At 44.0% G+C, this 23042-nt stretch overlaps 1 protein-coding gene across 3 annotated transcripts in view; it reads right to left on the reverse strand.

The window, feature by feature from the left end:
* Positions 1-23042, reverse strand: part of ACACA (acetyl-CoA carboxylase alpha) — a 355968-nt gene that overhangs the window by 134656 nt on the left and 198270 nt on the right. For all 3 annotated transcript variants that reach the window (XM_085879260.1, XM_085879257.1, XM_085879259.1), the window contains 3 exons: positions 21408-21551; positions 20473-20575; positions 15326-15433 (listed from right to left, as the gene is read on the reverse strand). In XM_085879260.1, coding sequence (XP_085735386.1) covers positions 15326-15433; positions 20473-20575; positions 21408-21551 — 355 coding nt within the window. The remainder of the gene's footprint in view (positions 1-15325; positions 15434-20472; positions 20576-21407; positions 21552-23042) is intronic.

The raw sequence follows: 23042 nt of genomic DNA on the forward strand, positions 1-23042 counted from the left end.
AAAAACAAACAGACAAACAAGAAGAAGACGTCGTGCAGAACACGAAACTTGCAAAATCCATAAAACAAATTTGACCACAAAAATAATTGGTGGTTGAATTATATGACCAAATATGCAGATCCTCTTCAAATTTCAAGTCAATGAGACGAAAATTGAGGATTTTAGAAATACCTCCGTCATTGTTGACCTTGGGCCAATGTTGACCGAAAAAAATAATTGGCTGGTTGAATTGAATGACCTGAAATGTAAATCCTCTTCAAATTTCAAGTCAATCAGATGAAAATTTAGGATTTTAGAAATACCACCTTAGTTGTTGACCTTGGGACTACATTGAACTTTTGGTCCATGTTGGCCTGAAAAATAATTGGCTGGTTGAATTCAGTGACCTGAAATATAAATTCTCTTCAAATTTCAAGTCAATCGGATGAAAATTTAGGATTTTATAAATCTCACCTAAGTTGTTGACCTTTGGCCTGTGTTGCCATTTTGGTCCATGTTGACCTCAAAAGTAATTGCCTAGTTGAATTCAGTGACCTGAAATATAAATCCTCTTCAAATTTCAAGTCAATCGGATGAAAATTGACAATTTTAGGAATTCGACCTATATTTTCTTTGACCTATACTTTGGAAATGTATTTCAACTTACCAAATTTTAACTCCAAAAATAGAGAAAAGGACCGATGTAGTACGATGGCCAAGAGCTGGCAGCATAGCCGAGAGGTAGCTCATGGGAGAAAATACAGTAAGACTTGGACTAAGTAACGTACATGGGGAAGAATGAGGGCGAGGGAGGATCCAGGGGGTGAACAAAATGGATACAGCCGCAAACTCTCAGAGGAAGGAAAAACTGGAAATTTTGAAAGAGATCGGTTTGAGGAGGGTGAACGGAGGCAGGAAGGATTGTGGTTTTGGATGGGGGATAATTTGAGATGGTGGTGAACAGCTGTCTTGACAATCTGGAGAGAAGAATGAGATTGAAGAGAATGTGGAAGTTTGTTCCACAGGTGGTGAAAAAAAAAGAGGAACAAATGAGTGGAAGTGAGCAATAAATCTGGATTGGGAGTTTCACCAGGAGGATGATGGTGGACCGTGTGTACCCTGCAGAGAACTGGGGGGGGGGGGCAAAGCGCAGAAAGAACAGAGGGTGCAAGACCAGAAAGGAGGTGGTAGAAGACAGATAGACCACTGTTCTGTCTGCAATGGGAAAGGCCCTTGGACTCTGTTTCATTATGGGAGATTCAAATAATCTTGAGGCCTTGGTTTCCACAGGGTCAGGCTAAGCAAGGTGCAATGCCAGCTCAGAGTTGCGAAACAATCCCATTGATACACAATCCATTGTGCCATGGCAAAGATATCAAGTAAAACTTGCTGTCATGGCCACATAGAAATAGCAGGTTAAACTTATCAGGTGAAAGGTTGGTGTGCATATCCTTCCTAGTTGGTATTCATATTAGAAGGTGGAAAGGATCATTTTTGTTATTAATTTGTTTGGGCAATGCTACAGCAACAGTATGTCTGTCCTGTCAATGCAACCTGAACAGTGGGGGCACACTTAAAAAAAAAATTCGTTAGAATCAATTATAAAGGTGCTGGGTCTTGATATAAAAAAAAAAAATTTGTAACAATGATCATTCCATGCACCACACAGCAAGTCCACAACCTCTTCTCTTCTTTTGCACACAATCTAAGGCTGCAACACATATACACAAAGATAAATACATGAGACAACACAGGAGGTGACTTCAGAGAAATACAGCTGCTGAGCTTGATGCAAGTGTTGCAACTTCCTGGAGCATTCTGGGTATTGGCAACATCATCTTTATGATGTCGCTTTTCTCTCCACACTCAGCAAATCAATCAAGGATGCATTTCCTCCTCGCCGTGGATGCCAAACCACAAGGTTTGTCCACATTCTATCCCATAAATACTGCACAGCAAGTGAAGAAGCAGCACATACCATTTTTGAAGTCTTTAGTATGACTTTGCCAGGGTCAGAATTAAACTGCTGACCTTTCTTGATTCAAACCGAACAAAACTAGCATTCATCGGAAGATCCTCTTCAGTCATAACTTTATTTGCAAACTTCAACAATATAATTTTGCTTATGATTGGAGTTTTGATTTATTAAAATATCAAAATTTTAATTTGCTTATTATCGAAGTATTTTCGTTTACGATAGAGACTTGAAAAGCTGTTTTTATATTCTCAACAACCAAATTTTCCCCCAAATTTTTGAGTTAATTTCACAAAGGTTGTCTGGTTTGTTTTTAGATATTTTTTGAAACAGTTTCTTATTTTGAAAGGTTCTCTTTATATGCGAATGGAGATGGAAAGCAGTGAAAGTTTTCTTCAATGTATTATCCATCAAATTTGAGAGAGGAAAGGTTAGCTTGTTTTTGCATTTATAAATGACTAGCAGAGGTACCCAGCATTGCCCATTGCTGTTCTCATCCTGTTGGCATTTTGAAGAAAAAACATTTTAAAACTTTTTTTGGTGGGGGCCGAAAACATTTCCCCAAACCCATGAAGGAATGGGGTCGGGAATCATTTAACATGACCTTTCACTTATCAACAAAGGCTGAGGTATGATAGAGCAATTAAAAAAAAAAATTCCAATGTTTATCTCAAAATTTTCCAGAAAAATTATTTTGCCGAAAATACTCCATGGCACTCACAGATGAATCTGAAAGTTTGATGAAGATCCATTCAGACATCTGAGAAAAATGGCAAAACACACACACACACACACACACACACACACATCCCTCTTATAATGCAGATATTAAATCTACAATCATAAACGTCAGTCTGTGTATGTGTGTATGTGTGTATGTGTGTATGTGTGTATGTGTGTATGTGTGTATGTGTGTATGTGTGTATGTGTGTATGTGTGTATGTGTGTATGTGTGTGTGTGTGTGTGTGTGTGTGTGTGTGTGTGTGTGTGTGTGTGTGTGTGTGTGTGTGTGTGTGTGTGTGTGTGTGTGTCTGCAACGCGAGGCTCCACAGAACAAACCAGCAAACTGATTTCGATGAAACTTGGCGAACAGGTGCCATATGGGCTGGGAGTGTGTGCGTTTGAGTTTTGTTGCTAAGCAACCACCCATTGCAGCGGCCGAAAAACCGCACGTTCACTATTTTCAATACTTATCCTACAGTTTTGAATGTGGAGAAACGAGACTTCGGAATTAAACACTTCGAGATATTTAGAAAATTTTATTCGAGCCGATTTTTGATTTAGGTTTTATTTTTCAAATGGTAGTCCTTCAAAAATAGGGTGTCTTTTTACCGTCATTTTTTATGAGGAGTGCCAGTTGGCAAAATACGCAAAAGGAAAAATCTTGCCAGGCAGAGGAACAATTGTTTGTGAACCAAAATGTCTTGGCAATGAATCTTCGTCGGTGGATCGGTCAGAATGAAAAGCATCATATCCAGCACTTCGATCCAAGCGAATCCCTCGTCGCCTACCGGCTTGTATCTCTTTATCTCTCTATCTTTCTCTCTCTCTCTCTTCCTCTCAAAATGCTCTCCCTCTCTCCTACCCCTCTCTTCCTCTACCTCTCCTAACCCTCTCCCTCTCTCCCATCTCTCTCCCCCCGCTCTCTCTCCCCCCTCTCCCCCCCTCTCTCTCCCCCTCTCTCTCCCCCTCTCTCTCCCCCCTCTCTCTCCCCCTCTCTCTCCCCCCTCTCTCTCCCCCTCTCTCTCCCCCTCTCTCTCCCCCCTCTCTCTCCCCCCTCTCTCTCCCCCTCTCTCTCCCCCCCTCTCTCTCCCCCCCTCTCTCGCCCCCTCTCTCGCCCCCTCTCTCTCCCCCTCTCTCACCCCCTCTCTCTCCCTCTCTCTCCCCTCTCTCACCCCTCTCTCTCTCTCCCCCCTCTCTCTCTCTCTCTCTCTCTCTCACCCCTCTCCCCCCCTCTCTCTCTCTCTCTCACCCCTCTCCCTCTCCCTTTCCCTCTCTCTCACCCCTCTCCCTCTCCCTCTCTCTCACCCCTCTCCCTCTCCCTCTCTCTCTCTCTCTCGACCCTCTCCTTCTCCCTCTCTCTCACCCCTCTCCCTCTCTCTCACCCCTCTCCCTCTCCGTCCCTCTCTCTCACCCCTCTCTCCCCCCTCTCTCTCCCCCCTCTCTCGCCCCCCTCTCTCGCCCCCTCTCTCGCCCTCTCTCTCGCCCCCTCTCTCTCCCCCTCTCTCACTCCCCCCTCTCTCTCTCTCTCTCACCCCTCTCCCCCCTCTCTCTCTCTCTCTCTCTCACCCCTCTCCCTCTCCCTTTCCCTCTCTCTCACCCCTCTCCCTCTCCCTCTCCCTCTCTCTCTCTCTCACCCCTCTCCCTCTCCCTCTCTCTCTCTCTCTCTCGACCCTCTCCTTCTCCCTCTCTCTCACCCCTCTCCCTCTCTCTCACCCCTCTCCCTCTCTCTCACCCCTCTCCCTCTCTCTCACCCCTCTCCCTCTCCCTCTCTCTCTCTCTCTCTCACCCCTCTCCCTCTCTCTCACCCCTCTCCCTCTCTCTCTCCGTCTCTCTCTCTCCCTCTCTCTCACCCCTCTCCCCCACCTCTCTTTCTCACCATCTCTCTCGCCCCCTACTGGCTGTTGGTGAGTCGAGTGGAGTGTCATGGCGGCTGTGTGGTCTTGGTGAGCTGTGATCTGCCTTGTTTTTCTGCCTTTCTATCCTCTTTCGCATCGTTTTTCACCTCCTTTCCTTTGTTTCCTTCTACGTATCATTATTTGTGCTCCCACACTCCCCTCTTTGTGAGACCCCATGCTTCGGCCTTCCCTCGCGCCATCGTTACCCCACACCACCCCGCCCATCTGTCCTTGTTAATTCACGGTTTGCCCTTCGGTTCATCTCTTCCCCTCCCCATCCCCCTGTTTTCTCCTCGCATACCTTTTCCCTAAGATAGAAAGAGAAAGAGCCCACAGCTTCTTGTGGATAACTTTTAGTTGGCGGCCCATCCCGGCCCTTCAACTGATTGTTATTTTTCTCACTAAGGCTGTTTATTTCCTTTGGAAACCTGTCTCGGCTCATATTTACTGACTGCACGAGAGCAATCACCCCTCCTCCCCCCTCCTAAACATGACTTCATATTCTCGTTATGCGGCATTTGAAGCATTAACAAGAAAACATGGCATCGTCTGTGTCCCGCATGACGATGTTAGTGTCGAAGATCTCGTTATCGCTCCAGGAAACATAGTTGGTACTGACAAAGTTCGTGCAGCCTCACGAATGAACAAACGTGTGGTAATCTTCGTGTCTGAGACAGAACTGGTTCACAAAATCGTATCGACTGGACTATCAAAAGAGGACGGACATTTCGTGCTCGTCTCCCTTCTGGACACACCAGCCGTGAAGGTCATTATCTTGAACGCTCCTCCTTTCCTGAATAATCAGACGCTGATCTCCGAACTATCTCGTTATGGTTCTGTGGTTTCTCAGATCACCATGCTACCTTTACGGAGTCAGGACGATCGGACGAAGCATGTGATGTCTTTTCGGAGACAAGCTTATGTGGTGCTTCCTCCCTCTAATGCTGAAAGAACTTTGAACATCGTTTTAAAACTCAAAATTGATAATCATGATTACCAAGTGTACGTAACCACTGACACCCTGAAATGTTTCGAATGTGGTAATTTCGGACATTTGAAACGATCTTGCCCAAAGGCGACTTCGTCAAACGATGAAACAAACCTCGTCAACAAGAATATATCTTCTTCTTCTTCTTCTTCTTCTTCCTCGACTGTGAAAGAAGCGAATCCCGTGTCCGGTAATAGCCCCCGGTCCTCCCAGCCCGATAGTCCAAACAGCAAAACGAATGTTTGGGATGGTTTCACCATCGTTCCATCAAGGAAGAGAAAGACTTTACCTGATGGTTGTTTAACCCAGAAGAAGGCGGCATTTACAAAAGAGGAATCAGTCGGTGATGCCCCGCAGTTGTGACTGACGTCACTCTACAATGTTTACCTGGAATGGACCCGGAATGGACCCGGACCCGGACCCGGACCCCGGTACCTATGGCCAACAAGTTTACCCTACTTGCCAGCGAGGACAGAGACGTTCCCCTTACACAGACCACTTTACCTGTTATCACAGTAAATGAAACTGTTTCACTCGTTACAAACTCTCCTATTAGAAAGTCCATTGACGGTGATACACACACCACTAGTAATGAACCTGCTGTCACTTCAGTATATGTTAACCCTGAATCCTTGTCAGCAGGAAATAGCGAAACAAATGTTAACCCTGTTACTGCTCCCACCTCATCACGTGGTGAAGCTGAAAACGCAGGAGACGTTAAAATGGATGTTTTACGAGAGACCCCCAAAGTACTGTATACCTCCACGCTGTTGGAGGTCGATAACACCGTTACGGTGGAGGGAAGTGAGATCTCTGCACCCGCTGATGGTGTTTCCGTTTCGTCAACTCCCCCGATTATTTCTGTTCCTTCACCAGGAGATGTTACAACAATGGAAGAGCACATAGACGTGGTAACCAGTACAGATCCATGTATCAATCCTGATGACAGTATCGATATGCAGGACGGTACAAGCTTGTGTGACTCGGAAACTAAAACCGACTCTGACGAATCTAACCTGGAGGAAGCAAACAGGAACAGTCAGGTGGAAACAGTGGAGAAGCTGACTAGTCAAGGTCCTACCCCCCCCCCCCCTTGAACAAATAAGACTCTTCTTGCAAAATACATACAGGAAACACAATATAAACCTGACGGAATACTTTCCAGATCTACCGTCCTTCCTTGAGTGTGCTCAGGCTATCGTACGTAAGCCTGACTTATTCGGTTTCTCCCAGACACACTGTCACCGCTTAAAAAAACTGATTGCCAAGGTGAAAATGGATTCTAATCAATTATCCCACTTCTGATCTTATTCTGAGAAGCTATTATTTTCCTCATGGCCAGTTTCAAGATTGGAACAATAAATGTTAATGGTGGTGGGAGTCCGCTCTGCAAGATCCAAATTTAACAGTTGGTAGAGGTCAACGGTCTCGACATAGCTTTGTTACAAGAGACCCATGCTGTCCGATCTGTTCAGGCTCAGCGGCGACTATTTATGGACAAGGAATGTTTCTTCAGCAACAACTCCACGTCGAAGGCAGGCATCATGTTTGTCTTAAGGCCCGGTCACACCTTGACGTTTTAGCCAACGTATGCCGATTTTTGAATTTTTTTTTCTAAAACGCTGGCACACGTTGAATACGTTATGGGTAAGTTTTGATAACATTGAGAGCACGCTGAAAAACACTGCCATACGTCGTTGTACGTTGGCTTTAAACGTTGTACTTTTTGGTTGCCCTCAAATTTTTTCATGCTTGAAATTTCACGACATATGCCGGCGTATGACTCACACGTTCCGCTACGCTGGCCACAAGTTGTATGCACGGTCTGCGATCGTTGACAGACGTCAGCACATGCTACTTGTAAGTTAATCATAAGTTGAGACACGCCGAGGTAATGTTTAGCGTACCCGAAACTTATTTCTAACCTATGATTAACGTGTTGTTGGCACGTTACGCGATCGTTGCCACACATCGACAGACGTTACTTTTAAGTTACTCATAGGCTGAAAGACGTCGGTATAATGGATCGTCCTTGCGTCAGCGTCCACGGCCACGGCCAGGACACTTATTTGCAGCATTCTTCAAACTTTTCTTCGGCATGACGAGGATGTTCACACTTCGATGTCTAGCTTGGCTATGATTCCAATTGTCCATCTGCAGCGTCTATTTAAAATAGTCGAGTTTGAGCGTTTTAACACGTTCAGAAGAAACGCTTCAAATTTCCAAACCCCAGCGTCAAAAAACAAAGGCGAGTGACAGCAATTTAAATCGTTCATTGTAAACAATGAAAATAGTTGAGTGGTTCCGTTTAAAAGTCGTTGAGTGTAAAAAAAATCCAATTGTTGAGCGCAAGTGTCTACTTTCAATAGTGGAGATGCAGCCATTTAAATCGTTGAGTTTATCATTTAAATCGTTAAATCGTTAAACGCAAGGACGATCCATCATAACCCACACCCTCCCCCTCACACTCACCTACTACTGCCAACATGAACAAACTACTACGAATACTAATACTAATACTAATACTAATACTGATAGTGATACTGATACTGTTACTGCTGACATGGACATCGACTCAAAAAGGACTCGAAAACACTGTTGGGTTCCCCTTTTATGAACACCATTTTTATATACCAATTCCCAAAACCGCTGGGAACACGTCTTTGTATGGCAGTTGTAAGCTGGAAACACGTTAATTTTTTTTGTCGACCGGAAGACATCATTGGAATACGTCTCCATACGTCTATGTGTGTTGGGACTACGTAAAGAATTGGTTCAAAGCACGTCAAACATAAGTTAGAAATAAGTTTCGCGTAAAAAAGACATTACCGCGACGTGTTTTGACTTATGAGTAGCTTATAAGTAGCCTTTGTGGACGTGTGTAAGCATCCACATATCGTGTGTAAAACTTATCCCCATCGCATGCGGAACGTGTGTCATACGCCGAGTACGTCGTAAAATTTTGAACATGTTTAAAATTTCTTGACGTACTCTACTTACTACGACGTATGATAGCGTACTTTAGCGTTCTACTCGCGCATACCAAACTTACTCATACCGTATTTGACGTGCCCCCAACGTTTTAGACACACTTTTTCTTAGGTCGGCATACGCTGGCAAGATCGCCAAGGTGTGACCGCGATGTTGTCACTTCCATTTCTACGGCAGTTATGATTCGAATCGTTGTGCGTCAGCATTTTAATAGGCTACGTCACGACATCGTCGGCGATGCGTGCAACGCGCTATGCCTAAGTTAGACTATCGTTGGGCATCGGTTGTGTAGGCTGACAACAGGTTCAGCATTCGTTGGTATAAGTTATCTATAACACAACGAAACGTTCTGTGTCCGTTACCAATGCGTTATACATAAGACTAAGTCGCTATGAATACGCCCGAATCTTTAAAAAAAAACATCAAAAGTTCAACGTAAGCCAGCGTTTTACATACATTTTAATACGTTACCATCGCTGGCTAAAACGTCAAGGTGTGACCGGGCCTTTAGGGAAACATTTCCATCCGTCCTGCCTTAAATTTATGAGTATAATTGATGGACACCTTGCCTCTGTGACCTTCTCTATCAATCAGGTCAAGTTCACAAATCTCAATGTGTACGCTCCAAGCAAAAATGACGAGCGGATCTCCTTTTTCGCCGAACTGAGAAAATTCCTGCAAACACTGGATTTGCAGACTTTTCTAATTATTGGTGGCGATTTTAACTGTACTGTTAATGCTTCATTTGACCGGAACGGGCCGGAACCCCAACCAATTACCGCAAAACTTTTTGCAAACATCATTGCGAAATATAATCTTCATGATATTTGGCGCGTGCAGCACCCTTCTGATCGGTCTTACACATGGTGTCGTTGTTTAAACAACCACATCTCACTTGCGAGGCTTGATCGCATCTTTGTAAATTCTCATTTATTACATGGAGTTTATAAATCCGATATCGTGCCTTCTGGTTTCTCTGACCATTCCCGAGCTCGAGTCTTTATTCAACTCTCTAAACCATGTCCAAGGAGCTCTCACTGGAAATTCAATAATAGTTTACTAGAAAACCTCAACTTCATTCAGGCCTTTGAATCCTTCTGGACGGCTCTCCTAGAACAGAAGTTAAGCTGTTCCGTTAACCCGTTGATATGGTGGGATTTAGTAAAAACCCAAATTAAAGGGTTCTGTCAACAGTATCAGTTCTTCTCAACAAGGGCTGACCATGAAGTCAAGAAAATATTACAGTTAGAGATTTTACAACTCCAACGGGTCATCGGACAAAATAATAGTCACATACAAAAAAACCTTAACTGAGAAACAGACCTTATTAAAGGAAATAACCGAGAGGAATGCACGCGGTGCCTTAGTTCGGATGAGAGTGCAACATCTGAATGAGGCAGACGTACCAACCAAGTACTTCTTTTCCTTAGAGAAACATCTTCCCAGTAAACAGCTTTCTCAGCTGCGATTGGCAGAATCATCCATTACCTTTACACAATCAGAAATCAAACTTTTCACGAAGGAATACTTTTCGAAAATATATTCAATGGAACAAATAAATCCTGTCGGTGTCGCCTCCATCTCCGTAGGCCTGCCAGTGTTGTGTGAAGATGGGCGTTCCCAACTGGAAAGACCCATCACCTTGGATGAACTTGGCACTGCCCTGCACGGCCTTGCCATTGGGAAAGCACCTGGATTGGATGGACTTACAACCGAATGTTACATGAAGTTTTGGCACTTATTGGGTCCAGAACTCATTAACACCTTGAACGCAAGCTGCCAGCTTGGAGAGCTACCTCGGAGTTGCCGACGAGCTCTTCTTATCCTCATCCCGAAAAGGGAGACATGCTGAGTATTGAAAATTGGCGTCCTATCTCCCTGTTATGTACGGACCATAAGATATTTTCAAAAGCCCTGGCATCGCGACTTACTCCTTATTTATCCTCTTTGTTGAAAGAAGACCAATGTTACTGTGTCCCAAAACGTTCCATCTATGACAACATCTCCCTTGTGAGAGACATCATTGAACTGTGCAAGGAAAGCCCTAAAGATTTAGGACTTCTTCTCCTTGATCAGGAGAAAGCCTTTGACCGTGTTGACCATCGGTACCTTTTCGAAGTACTTGAGCGGTTTGGACTTGGTTCAGCCTTCATCTCTTATATTAAAATACTATACAATAATATTTATAGTGTGCTTAAGATAAACAATGAACTTGTTGCACCTTTGTCTATTAACAAGGGAATTAGACAAGGTTGCCCTCTTTCTGGGTTGCTTTATGCTCTCTCCATCGAACCCCTACTGGTTTCTTTGCGCTGTAGACTAACAGGGGTTAGTTTGTCCCAACTTGAATGGCCCATCAAGGTACTGGCATACGCCGATGACGTATGTGTATTCGTACAAGATACTCAATGACGTTAACATAATTCGTTATTGTTTGTCCTTATTCGAAAAGGCTTCTTCAGCCAAAGTAAATTGCAACAAAACGAGCACCCTTTGTCTCGGTCCGTTGTGCTACTTGGCGCCAAGACTTCCTGCTCCACTGTCATGGGCCAATGATGGTGTGAAGTACCTTGGAGTGTTCTTTGGTAATAATACCACAGTAGCAAAGAATTGGGCTGGTCTGCTTGAGTTTGTTGAGGGTAAACTGCAAAAATGGAAAGGTCTGATCACACAATTGTCATATCGTGGAAGGGTCTTGGTCATCAACACACTGGTGGCCTCCACCTTATGCACAGGTTCTTCGTACTGCATCCTCCAGCGGTTGCTTCAACAGCTCCAGAAATGCTTCGTGTACTTTTTCTGGGACAGAAAACACTGGCTGCAACCTGGGGTCCTCAGTTTACCACTGACCGACGGAGGCCAAGGCCTGGCCGACATAAAGAGCCGGCTAATGGCCTTTCGGCTCTCGGTTGCTTTTCACATGCTATACAAGCGACCATCTGCACCATGGGTCAACGTCGCTCATCACCTTTTGCAACAGGCTGGGAGGCTCGGCTGTGACCACTCTCTTTTCCTGATGGACCTTTCCAAAATTGACACATCACCCCTCTCTGGTTTCTATCAGACCATGCTAAATGCGTGGCAAGCTCTGACAATACCAAGAGCTACACATTCTTACACGAAACAGATGTTTCTGGAAGAACCTTTGTTCTACAACTCCTCTTTCCATGATATGCCTGCCGATAGGTGTTTTATTCAACACTTTACCGACAAGGGCGTTCAATCTGTCGCAGATCTTCTCAGCCCAAACGGCAGCTGGATCGGAGCGGATGCATTGGCAAGCCTGGTCAGTGTGCGATCCTCTCGAATCGTGGCACGCATATTATGTAGTGTGCTTTGGACATACACACAGCTTGCACCTGCTTGGGAGTAGGACCAGCAAAGCAATGAACAAAATGCACATCGAATACCTTCTCTCTTTGCCTTTCCTGAACTCGTATGTGCTTTTTCTCTTGCCAGCCCTCTTCCTTGTCCCCCTTTTAACGTCAGCTTCAATGGCCTTCCCAAACAAAAAGACCTTTATTTGGTTGTGTAAAACTTCTTTCGCAACAGCAAATAACACAGCAGAAGGTTCGATGGAGAGACCTCTAACCTTGTTCTCCCCCTTATTTTCCTAACTGGAAAGGTTTTTATCACCCTCCTGTTCCACCATGACATAATGACCTCCAATGGAGACGAGTACACTGGATCCTTCCTTCTAATCACTTGTTACACCATTTTTCAAATCTGCTTGTAGATTAATGTCCTTTTTGTAAGAAATCTGAAAACCTTTTTCACATCTATGTTGAATGCCAACGGTTGGCACCTTTATTTATTTTACTTCGGAATTGTTTTGTGAGGTTTGGTTTGTTTTTTAACACTTGTGTGTTCATCTACGGATTGGATATCCCACACAAAAATTCCAATGCTGTGTTAGTCAATTTCCTGCTTACTCAGGGAAACATGGCAGTATATAAGTCAAGGAAAAGAAAACTTGATGGTGTTGGAGTGAATGATGAAGATGCTTGGTTTTTGTTCCAAAACCTTGTAATAAGTCGAGTTAAATTGGATTTTGCTTTCTTTTCAGTAACTGCAAGATTACCGCAGTTCGAATCAAAATGGTGTATAAAAGAAGTTATTTGCAAAGTCCGAGAGGAATGTTTATCCTTTTGTGGAATGTTTTGTATATAATCCACCCGAGTCATCCTTTCCTTTCTTCAGAAATTGTTTCTTGGTTTTCTTTCTTTCTCTGAAATGAAAATGTAACTCCCATTTGGGGGCTTTCTTTTCTATTTTTATAGTAAAAAGATACAAAAGTAAAACAAACAAACAAACAAAATATCTCTATCTCCATCTCCATCTCCATCTCCATCTCCATCTCCATCTCCATCTCCATCTCCATCTCCATCTCCATCTCCATCTCCATCTCCATCTCCATCTCCATCTCCATCTCCATCTCCATCTCCATCTCTATCTCTATCTCTATCTCTATCTCTATCTCTATCTCTATCTCTATCTCTATCTCTATCTCTATCTCTATCTCTATCTCTATCTCTATCTCTATCTCTATCTCTATCTCTATCTCTATCTCTATCTCTATCTCTATCTCTATCTCTATCTCTATCTCTATCTCTATCTCTATCTCTATCTCTATCTCTATCTCTATCTCTATCTCTATCTCTATCTCTATCTCTATCTCTATCTCTATCTCTATCTCTATCTCTATCTCTATCTCTATCTCTATCTCTATCTCTATCTCTATCTCTATCTCTATCTCTATCTCTATCTCTATCTCCATCTCCATCTCCATCTCCATCTCCATCTCTATCTCTATCTCTATCTCTATCTCTATCTCTATCTCTATCTCTATCTCTATCTCTATCTCTATCTCTCTCCAACCCCTCGCCGACTATCTCTCACCCCCCTTTCCTCCATCTCCCACCCCTCTCCTCTCCCCCCCACCCTTTCCTCTTCCCTTCCTCTCTCTCCCAGCCCTCTCCCTTGTTCTCTCCTTCTTCTCTCTCCCACCCCTATCCTTCTCCCTTCTCCCTCCCACCCTCCCCTCTCTCCCCATGTTGAGGAGACAGCGAAGAACTGATGGTTTAACTTTGAATTTAAAATGGCTTCCCCAGAGTGCAGCATATATGAATAAGATTCTGAATGAGCCGACCAAAAGGGTGCAAAGGTCACTGCACTTGCGAGCATGCATGCATGCAGGCAGATAGCGTAATAGGTTTTAAATGCTCCTGCCAAATTTTATAAAGAACCCAGTGGTTAAAAAGAAAATGTTGCTGTTCGGGCATGTTTTATTGCCCTTCCCTTCCCATCCCCTCATGCTGCCTTCCCTTCCCCTCATGCTGCCTTCCCCTCCCTTCTCCTTATGCTGCCTTTCCCTACTTTCCCCTCATGCTGCCTTCCCCTCCCTTCCCTTCAAGCTGCCTTCCCTCCCCCAGCCCTCACACTTGCCTCCTCCCAAACCCCCTCCCCTCTCCACCACCCATGGACATCTCCAGGCAGTCTCCAGATGCTGTATTAGCATACCCCATTTTGTTCAATCTTGTACTACCCACCTCCCACCCCTTCTCCAAAAGTCCCCCTACCAAATGCAAGTCCAGAACTCCCTTCCCTCAAGCTTACATCCTCCCAAACCGCTTCCCCATTACCCCCCTCCTCCTCGCTCTTCCCCCCCCTCAAGTGTATAGCAATGTTCAGTGAGGTGTTGCTCTCCCCCCCCCCCCCCACCTCGGCTCTTCCTCACCTCCTTCTAGCTCCCCCACCCCTCCTTGCCACCCCTCCTCTCTTCCCTCCCTCATTTCTCTCTCCTCTCTCCTCTCTCTCCATCCTCTCACATTCCTCTCCCTCCTCTCTCGCCCTCCCCCTTCCTCAATATTCCCATCAGCCTAGCTAAGTGTTGTATTTATGAATAGAAAATAATACGCTAGGTTTAAATGGATCTTGAAAAGATCATAGCAAGTAGCAGTAAAAATTAAAATTCACACCAGGGAGTGGAAGCACCCAGGGGTGCAAGGGAGTTATATTCCCGATGAAAGGGTAACGCACAAATGAAAGAGGAAGCTTAGAGTTGTGCAGAAAGGCTGCAAGGATCAGAGCATGTGCTCAGATATTTTGAATGAATGTCCAGGCTCTGCAGATAGCGAACTGCAGAGCTGTTTGTCAATCATTTCCCCTCCATGGAAGGACTGCTCTGCGAGTCAGTAACTTCATACTTTATTCAAAATAATTCAGCATTCAGAATATTTCATAAGCCGGTTTAAATTTTGAAAAACCGTGGCACTTTGATGAGTGGAAATTCCCCAATGCAAACAACCACTTGGCTGGGTGATAAAATTATCTGGCATTGGGCTGGGAAGGTCTGAACGGAATTTTCCGATTGCTTGAATTCATGATGGCAGAGTGCTCAAATCTTGGGGTAAACCACAATCAGCCACTAAGTTTGACTAGCATAACAAAAGAAGCAAATAGACAAGGAGGTGCTTTGTAAAAATATACTCTTCAGGAAAGACCTGAGATGGTATGTTGACCACAGTGGAGTTTATCAAGAATCCAAATCCAAGACTTCAGTCTTTTGACAAAATTTCCTCCAGATGAATAATGATATCACCTACCTTCAATTGTTAAAATCCACCAAATTGTGAGATGACAAGAATAGAAGTTGGATGTTCTTAGATGATGACTATATTGTCGCCTTGAGTTATGAAACTGAACAAGGAGACAGGTTCCAAGCTACCACTGCCCAATAAGAAAGCACGAGAAACGTAATGAAGTTTTCCCACCTTGGATAATGCGAACTCGTGCAGTGAAGGTGTGAGCACATCATCATTCATGTCCCCATCTATCCTGATAGCCACATTTAGAATGTGAATTGGCTCATGGTGACTGTTCTGCAAAGCAAGCACATGACACAGAATTACACCAAGAGGATGAACCAAGGTTTTGCATCACTTTATCTTACCTGCAAAATAATAAACTGGTGCAAAACTAAACACACACAACATATATAAATATAAACAAATAAATATGCATACACACACAAATAAAAGGTAATGTGTGTGTGTGTGTGCGTGCGTGTGTGTGCGTGTGTGCGTGTGTGCGTGTGTGTGTGTGTCAGTGTGTCAGCGTGTCAGCATGTCAGCGTGTGTCTGTGTCTCCTCCATAACTACAAAACTATAAAACCTAGCAGCCTGAAACTTTGCATGTAGACGAAGAAAACTCCAATAAAGTGCAAGAGTGAAAATTGGGTGTTTGGGTAAATTAAACACAACTTTTGAATTTAATTAACAGCCTTATTTAATTATACCCTTCATCAGGTGATCCTCGGCCACCTCGCTGTCTGGGGTCTTTAGGCATTTCCTAAGTTACCTCGCTGGGGTCTGAAGCTGCCATGTTTTTTGGCCTGCTCAACCATGTTTTGACTTGGAACAGGCCACAAAGATTTCTTTCCAATAAAGTTTTTGTTTTTCACTTTCCTCACTCATATTATCAAATGCCTGTTCATCATAGCTACAAATCGCTGGGTATATTGGCATGCATATAAACGAATGGAGACGCCAGCGTTTGTGCCATTATTTCATTTGCGCATGTGAATAACCGAGAGAATATATGAAACGAAGCAGAATTACAAAATGTAAGCTCCAGACTTGAAAGTATCAGCAGTTCTGACTCCGAAAAAAGTATTAATTTTTCTAATTCAGATATATTTGACATTTTGCGCGTCTCCGGGAGGTGTATGTTTAATATAATGGTTCGGTGATTGCTTATCATGTGCTGAGTGAGCCGTTCCTCATCAACTGTTTTGCTGGAGTACTTAAGCAACCTTGCGGGTGCTCTGCAATATTCGCACTGTCACTGAATACGATATCGATCGACTTGAAAAAAGTTCAGGAGCCACTCGTGTGTGTTGGCCACGTTTTGTTCTGTGGTGCAACAGGTGGTGGCTGGCTCGCTGAAAATGTGAAGTTTAATTTTCCACGACGTTTCATGAGGTGAAAGAGACCTACCAGGTGTGTTGTGTTGTGTTGTGTTGTGTTGTGTTCATATAGCATAGCATATTCTCTCTGATTTGTCCACTACCCCCCACCCTCCCCCCCTCTCTTTGTCTGTCTGTCTGTCTCTGGACGTATCCAGATCGTCGTTATGTCTGGACAGTCGTTATGTCCAGGTGAGGGTTGTCTCCAGACTTGTTCAGATGGTATTTGTCTCCGGACGTGTCTGGACGGTGATCATGTCCAGACAGGAATTTGTCAATAGATGCGTTTGAGCAGGATTTGTCTCCGGACAGTTTGCCTCCTGACACATCTGGGCGGTGTTTGTCTCCGAACGTATCCAGGCAGTGTTTATGTCTGGACGGGAGTTTGTCTTTGAAAGCAAATCTCCAAATGTGTCAGGACAGTGGTTATGTCCAGGCGGGGTTTGTCTCCAGACATGTCCGGATGGGAGTTGATTGCCGGACATGTCCAGATGGGAGTTTGTCACCAGACGTGCCTGGATGAGAGTTTGTCTCCAAACGTGCCTGGATGGGAGTTCGTCTCTGGACGTGTCCAGGTGGTGTCTATGTCCGGACGGGAGTTTGTGTCAGGGCGGTGTTTATGTCTGGATGGGAGTTTGTCTCCGGATGTGTCCGAGCGGTGTTTGTCTTCGGACAGCTTGGCTCCAGATGCGTCCAGGCAGTATTTGTCTCTGGACCGTGTTTATCTCCAGAGATGTCCGGGCAGTGTTTGTCTCTTGGTGGTATTGACAGTATGACCGGAAGAAAATGGATTACAGACATTATTTTGTTTCCATCTTCACTGTTATTTGATGCAGAATCATTTTTATGTGACAGTATGAATCGTAATTGACACTCCACCACACGTCTGACTTCCCTTCCTCTAACCTCTCACTGCCTTCGCCTCCCCTCCCCACCCCCTTTCCTCACTCTCCCTCTCGCCTCGCTCCCGTCCCGCTTTCCTCACTATGCCTCCCTCCTCACTCCCCACTCACCCCTCTCCTCGCTCCCCCTCTCCTCGCTCCCCCCTCTACTCATTCCCCCCTCTCTCCTTGCTCCCCTCCCTCCTCTCTTTCTCCCTTCTATCTCCCCACTCTCCCTCAGCCCCTCTCTATCACCCCCCTCATTCCCCCCTCATCCTAACCACTCATTCTCCCTCCCTCCGCTCATTCTCACCTCATTCTAACCCCTCTCACTCACTGACTGATATTAAAGTTCAGTACCTTCCAGGTGACGTAGAAAGCTGAAATTTTGTGTGCTGACGGACATCGAAGTTGGTACACCGGGAAAAATCACAGAACCGTCGGAAAACATCCATAAATGAAAATATAAATTAATGAAAATAAATAAACGAAAAAAATGGAAGTGAGCAACCCGAGACAATGGGGAAGCATTGAAATTTTGCATGCCAATGGACGTCAAAGCTGATACACTGGAATAAAAATCAAAATCACAGAACCATTGGAAAGCATCTTTAAATAAAAATATAAATAAATGAAAAAAATAAATGCAGATGAGTGACCCGAGACAATGGGGAAGCATAGAAATTTTGCATGCCGATGGAAATTGAAGCTGATGCACCAGAAAAAAAAAATCCCAAAACTGTCAGAAAACATCCATAAATGAAAATATTGTTACAGCTGTGGAAATGTGCAATACACCAGAAAGGTCCTCAGGTTAGATATATCGATAAGTTCATGTGTAGTTAGTCCACACGCGTTGTTTAGAGGGAATATGTGTGATTCATCCGGGCTGCGACGCTTTGAGTTAGCCGTTTTTCTTTCTCTATCGTTATTTTGGACCAATAATCCCCCAACAACTCGAACACCGCCACCTTCGCCTCTTTGCCTCCACAACTCCATCCCGCAAACATCGCTTCACCGCCATTCTCAAACGACGCCCGCCAACAACCAAACCATCACAGCAAACCCCCCACCACCTTCGCCTTTCTCTTTCCACAACCATCAACCACACCACCTGTCAACACCGAACGTCGTGCTGTCCAGGGCCCGTTCGGTGATTGTTGCCGAACGCGTCGAGCCGCGAGTACAAATGGATGCCTTTACGGGAGAGGAAATCGGATCAGGGGAGGTTCATGCCCCTTTTCCTCCATCCAATGGGCGAGCGTCGGGTGGTGTGGCCCCGCCCCCAAGTGCGATGCATGTGGATTCCTTTTAGGAGGAAATTCGGATCAAGAAAGGCTCACGTCCCTTTTTGCCCGACCAATGGCTGAACATCGGGTGGCGTGGCCCCGCCTCAAAGCACGTTTTGATCCGCGAATTTACATACACGCTCCTCCCCCGGTCAATAAAGACGCGAGCACAAGGCGACTAGCGTGTGCTGGGCTGGCTGGTCGAGTGAAGATGGAGGTCATGGAGTCTGAGTCGTGTGTTTGCGGGAATCGGACGGCGAAGGGGACGGAGATCGGAGTTGAGGTCGAGGGACGAGTCGCGGAGAAAAGCAGGGACGTGGAAGAAGGCTTAGGGGCGAGTTTGCCGGAGTCGGTGCGGTCCCAAGGCCCCCCTAGCGGGACGGAGCGTCCGCCATTCCCCTCTCTCCACCCCGAGCATCAACAATTTCCCCCATCCGCGCTGAGATAGCGCTGGTAACCCCGTCCGCTCCCCGTCCCCAACCGTGGTGTCGACCGACCAACACGTGCCTGCGCAACGCACACCTAAAGGAGCTCACCGACCACGCCAGGTGCACGGAGTCAGGCACGTTACGCTGACATTGCGGCTAGCCTGCCATCGCGCCACGAGGGCCCGGGTAAGACCCCTTCGGTCTCGTGGACCTGGCCGCTCACCCAGGTCCCACGTACATTTGGTCCACGGACCTGTCTGCCCCCCTTGCCTATGAGGGTGGCTTTTATTTGCTTTTTGTGTAAATGTGTGTGTGGCGCCAGTCTTTTAAGTAAACCTGAATAAGTGCTTGTACATTGCTTTATTTGGTGTTAACTTTTGCTTGCTTTTACTGTATGACTGTATATATGTGCTTGCTTTCACTGTTTGGCTGTAAATCCGTGCCTTGTCTGCGTGTGTAATAAACTACATGCTTGTTGAACTGTTTTCCCCTTTCGTTGCGTCCTTTCCTTCGTTTGAAAGTGCCATCTTGCATGACGGAAGGGATTGGTAGTGGGTGTTGACACCCAAAAATAATCTGAACCGTCGAAGTTGGCGATAACTCCGCTCGGTTATCCCTGCAGCACGGAATGATCCGCTTAAGCGGTTCGTGTCCGGAGTCGACCTGCGGCGTGGTACAACTCCTCGGTACGCTACCCGCGCGGGTACTTAGGTATATCGACATTCGGCAATTCACCCTATTGCGCGCGGGTAGAATGCGGACTGGGTTGTGGTGAGGTTAAACCCCCACCCGTGGCGAGCTCCTTGGCGGTAGTTCCAAGAGGGTCACGACTGAATTGTCCGTTCCGGTGGGCGACGCGTCGCGATTTGAGTTATGTGGCCGATCGCATGCCGGGCGGGCGAAATTTGTAACAACATAAATATATGAAAAAAACAAATGCAGGCGAGTGACCCAAGACAATGGGGAAGCAATGTTTGTCAATACTTACAATATATATATATATATATATATATATATATATATATATATATATATATATATATATATATATATATATACTTACAATATATACATATATATTTATGTATAAACATAAATATATATATATATATATATATATATATATATATATATATATATATATATATATATATATATATATATATATATATATATATATATATAACAAATACAAAATAAACTTTTTTTCTTTCAACCAAAATTGTTTGATGCCGAAACAAACAGCTCCCTGACATCTGCAAAACTGGCTGCAAAATAAATATGGGTATCTATACAATGGTGACTCAATAACTCAGGTGTAATGCTATTTATTGTTTTCTTGGAACCACAGAATACCTTGGAATCTTCTTCTTCATACAAGGATGAGCGTCCAGGTTCCAAAAATATTGGGCTCTCCGACGGAGAGAGCAAAAATCCCTTCATCACCTCATCAAAGTTCCTGAATATAATGCACCATCCGCGTATTTTAACTGTGAAAAATTAACACTTGGAATATGCAGAATGAATCAAAAGCATCAAATATTTTTGAAATCCATATATATCAAGGCAAAGATTTTTTTCATATATACTATGAAGTGCAGATGTTAAAAGGTGACATTCATGTGATCTACACTAGATGGGTTAGAGTTAATAAGGGTCAAAATTCCCGGGTTTGTGCATGTATGTTGTGTGGATATCGTCATGAAACGTGGTTCAAAACTCATTAAACATTTGATGGTTTGTGAAAGATGTCACAAAGCATCAACATGATGGGAAAAACATATTTTTCATGCAGTTTGGATTGTCAGCAATTGACATATGATACAATCAGACAATAGTTCACAAATCATGCACATCATGATATTGCATGCGTGATGTATACAAATGACAACATATCATGAGAATGTACATGACATTGAGACATGCAGGTGGGAACTATTAGAGAAAATATGTACAGTATGTATACATAAAACTTCAACAAACTAAAATTGACCATTCATATTAAACCACCCACTAAACATTGCAGGTTATCATTGCTATATCTTCAGAAGCCAAAATTAAAAGAAACATAAATTTCAATTCAATGAAAAATCTCTTTTGAGACAATTGCAATATAAATCGAGCTCATTGGAAGTCTGGGACGTCTGGCTATGACAATTTAACATATGAAGGGTTCATTACATGGTTAATTTGTGTGTGATATGATGATATTATATGATTTGGTGAGACACTGTATGAGCACAAGACAGGCTATGTTGCAGTATGTTGCAGTATGTTGCAGCTGTGCTCACCTCACAAACTCATCGAAAGTGTTGAAAGCAACCATGGCACCAAGACGCTGGCATGGTTGAGTGAAGTTGCTATCCATAAGAACCTCGCAGATGCTGATAGCTCTCGATATGCAGCCTGGTTGTTTTGGAGGTGGTAGTGACATTCTGCAGGACAAAATCCAGGCTTGTGACAATAACCACAAGCATATCTAAGGCCTGATTTAATATCAAACGCTTCAGGCTGGCAAACGTGACACGACTGCTTGGCTGTGATTATAAAATGGTGGCCGACTTATTCTAACAGTTGTAAAATTTTGACCATTTATCTTTTTGACAATACTGTATTACATTGGAATTTGACAATTCAAAACAGAAATGTATCAAGCATGCATTAACCAACAAATAGCCACAAATGTCAACTAAAAACATTTTATTATAGCAAAAAAATTAAATAAAGTACAAATGAATTAATAAAATAATGAATGAAAGGGTTGAATGAATAAACAAATGAACAAATAAATAAACAAACAAATATACTCCATCAAAAATAGTTTTGTTATTCCCACATCATTACTCGGGCCGTTCAAAGTTGACGAAGACTTTATATTGCAAACATGTGAAAAAAAAGATAGGACCACTGGAGCTGGAGCTTATCTGGGCTCTGGCCTTGTGTTGTAACCCAAATGTGGTAGCATTCTGACTGATGGGTCTGGAGACGAAGATTTATAAAGGAATTTATGGATTTTCCCAACAATTCATAATGTCCGCCATTTTGGCACATTTTCGGTCACGTGATTGGCATGACCTCCGCAATATACCATGCCTACCCGAGCCTAATGTTGTAACCCAAATTTGGCGGCATTCTGACTGATGGGTTTGGAGAAGAAGATTTTTGAAGGAATTTACCAAGTCTGCCATTTTGACCGACAAAGTTATGTGACTGGAACAAGCTTTGCAATCCCCATTACCAGTCAGGAGCGGAACCTTTCTGCCAAATTTCAGCCAGATTGGCCCAGCGGTTTGGACGAAGAAGTCGAAATAGGAGATGGATGGACAAACGGACAGTGCACAATGACAATACCTTATCTGGAATTCAGATCAGCTAATAATAGTTGAATGCTGAATTATTGAGCAATGACCCAAATATTCCCATATTGTGTAGTCAGCCGGGGCAAGGTCTTTGGCCAACATCTTTTATCGAACAGTCTGGCCAGGCCTGATATTTGACGAAATGTGGCAGAAACTTGGAATTTGTTCAAGGTGTTGATGATAACTTGCCTACTCTTTTCAAAAGCCATCAAGGGATCTTTGACGTCCACAAACTAATGCTGACAGATGGGACACCCAGCTTAATATCCTTCCAAAACAGAGCATTTTATGATACAACATCCCAACTTGTGGTCAGGTTTGGAATTGAACCCAGACAAGACCAGTAAAAAGTAAATGCAATACCTCTGAGCTATCCTGTCTGACTGAAGGAGGACATCAAATAAGCTGCAATTGACAAGGGACTGTCTACATAATTCAATGATGCATAATCTTTCAAGTAGAAATGTGTGTTCAAATGGTGCAATGAGTTAAAAAATGGCTGTGAATTTAGTCAGCAACATTTGAGAATTCTCAAATGCAACAAACTGCTATCACTCAAGCAAACAA

This window comes from Eptatretus burgeri, chromosome 4, assembly GCF_056783735.1.
Source record: "Eptatretus burgeri isolate ZD-2024b chromosome 4, Ebu_testis_v1, whole genome shotgun sequence".
Classification (NCBI taxonomy): Eukaryota; Metazoa; Chordata; class Myxini; order Myxiniformes; family Myxinidae; genus Eptatretus; species Eptatretus burgeri.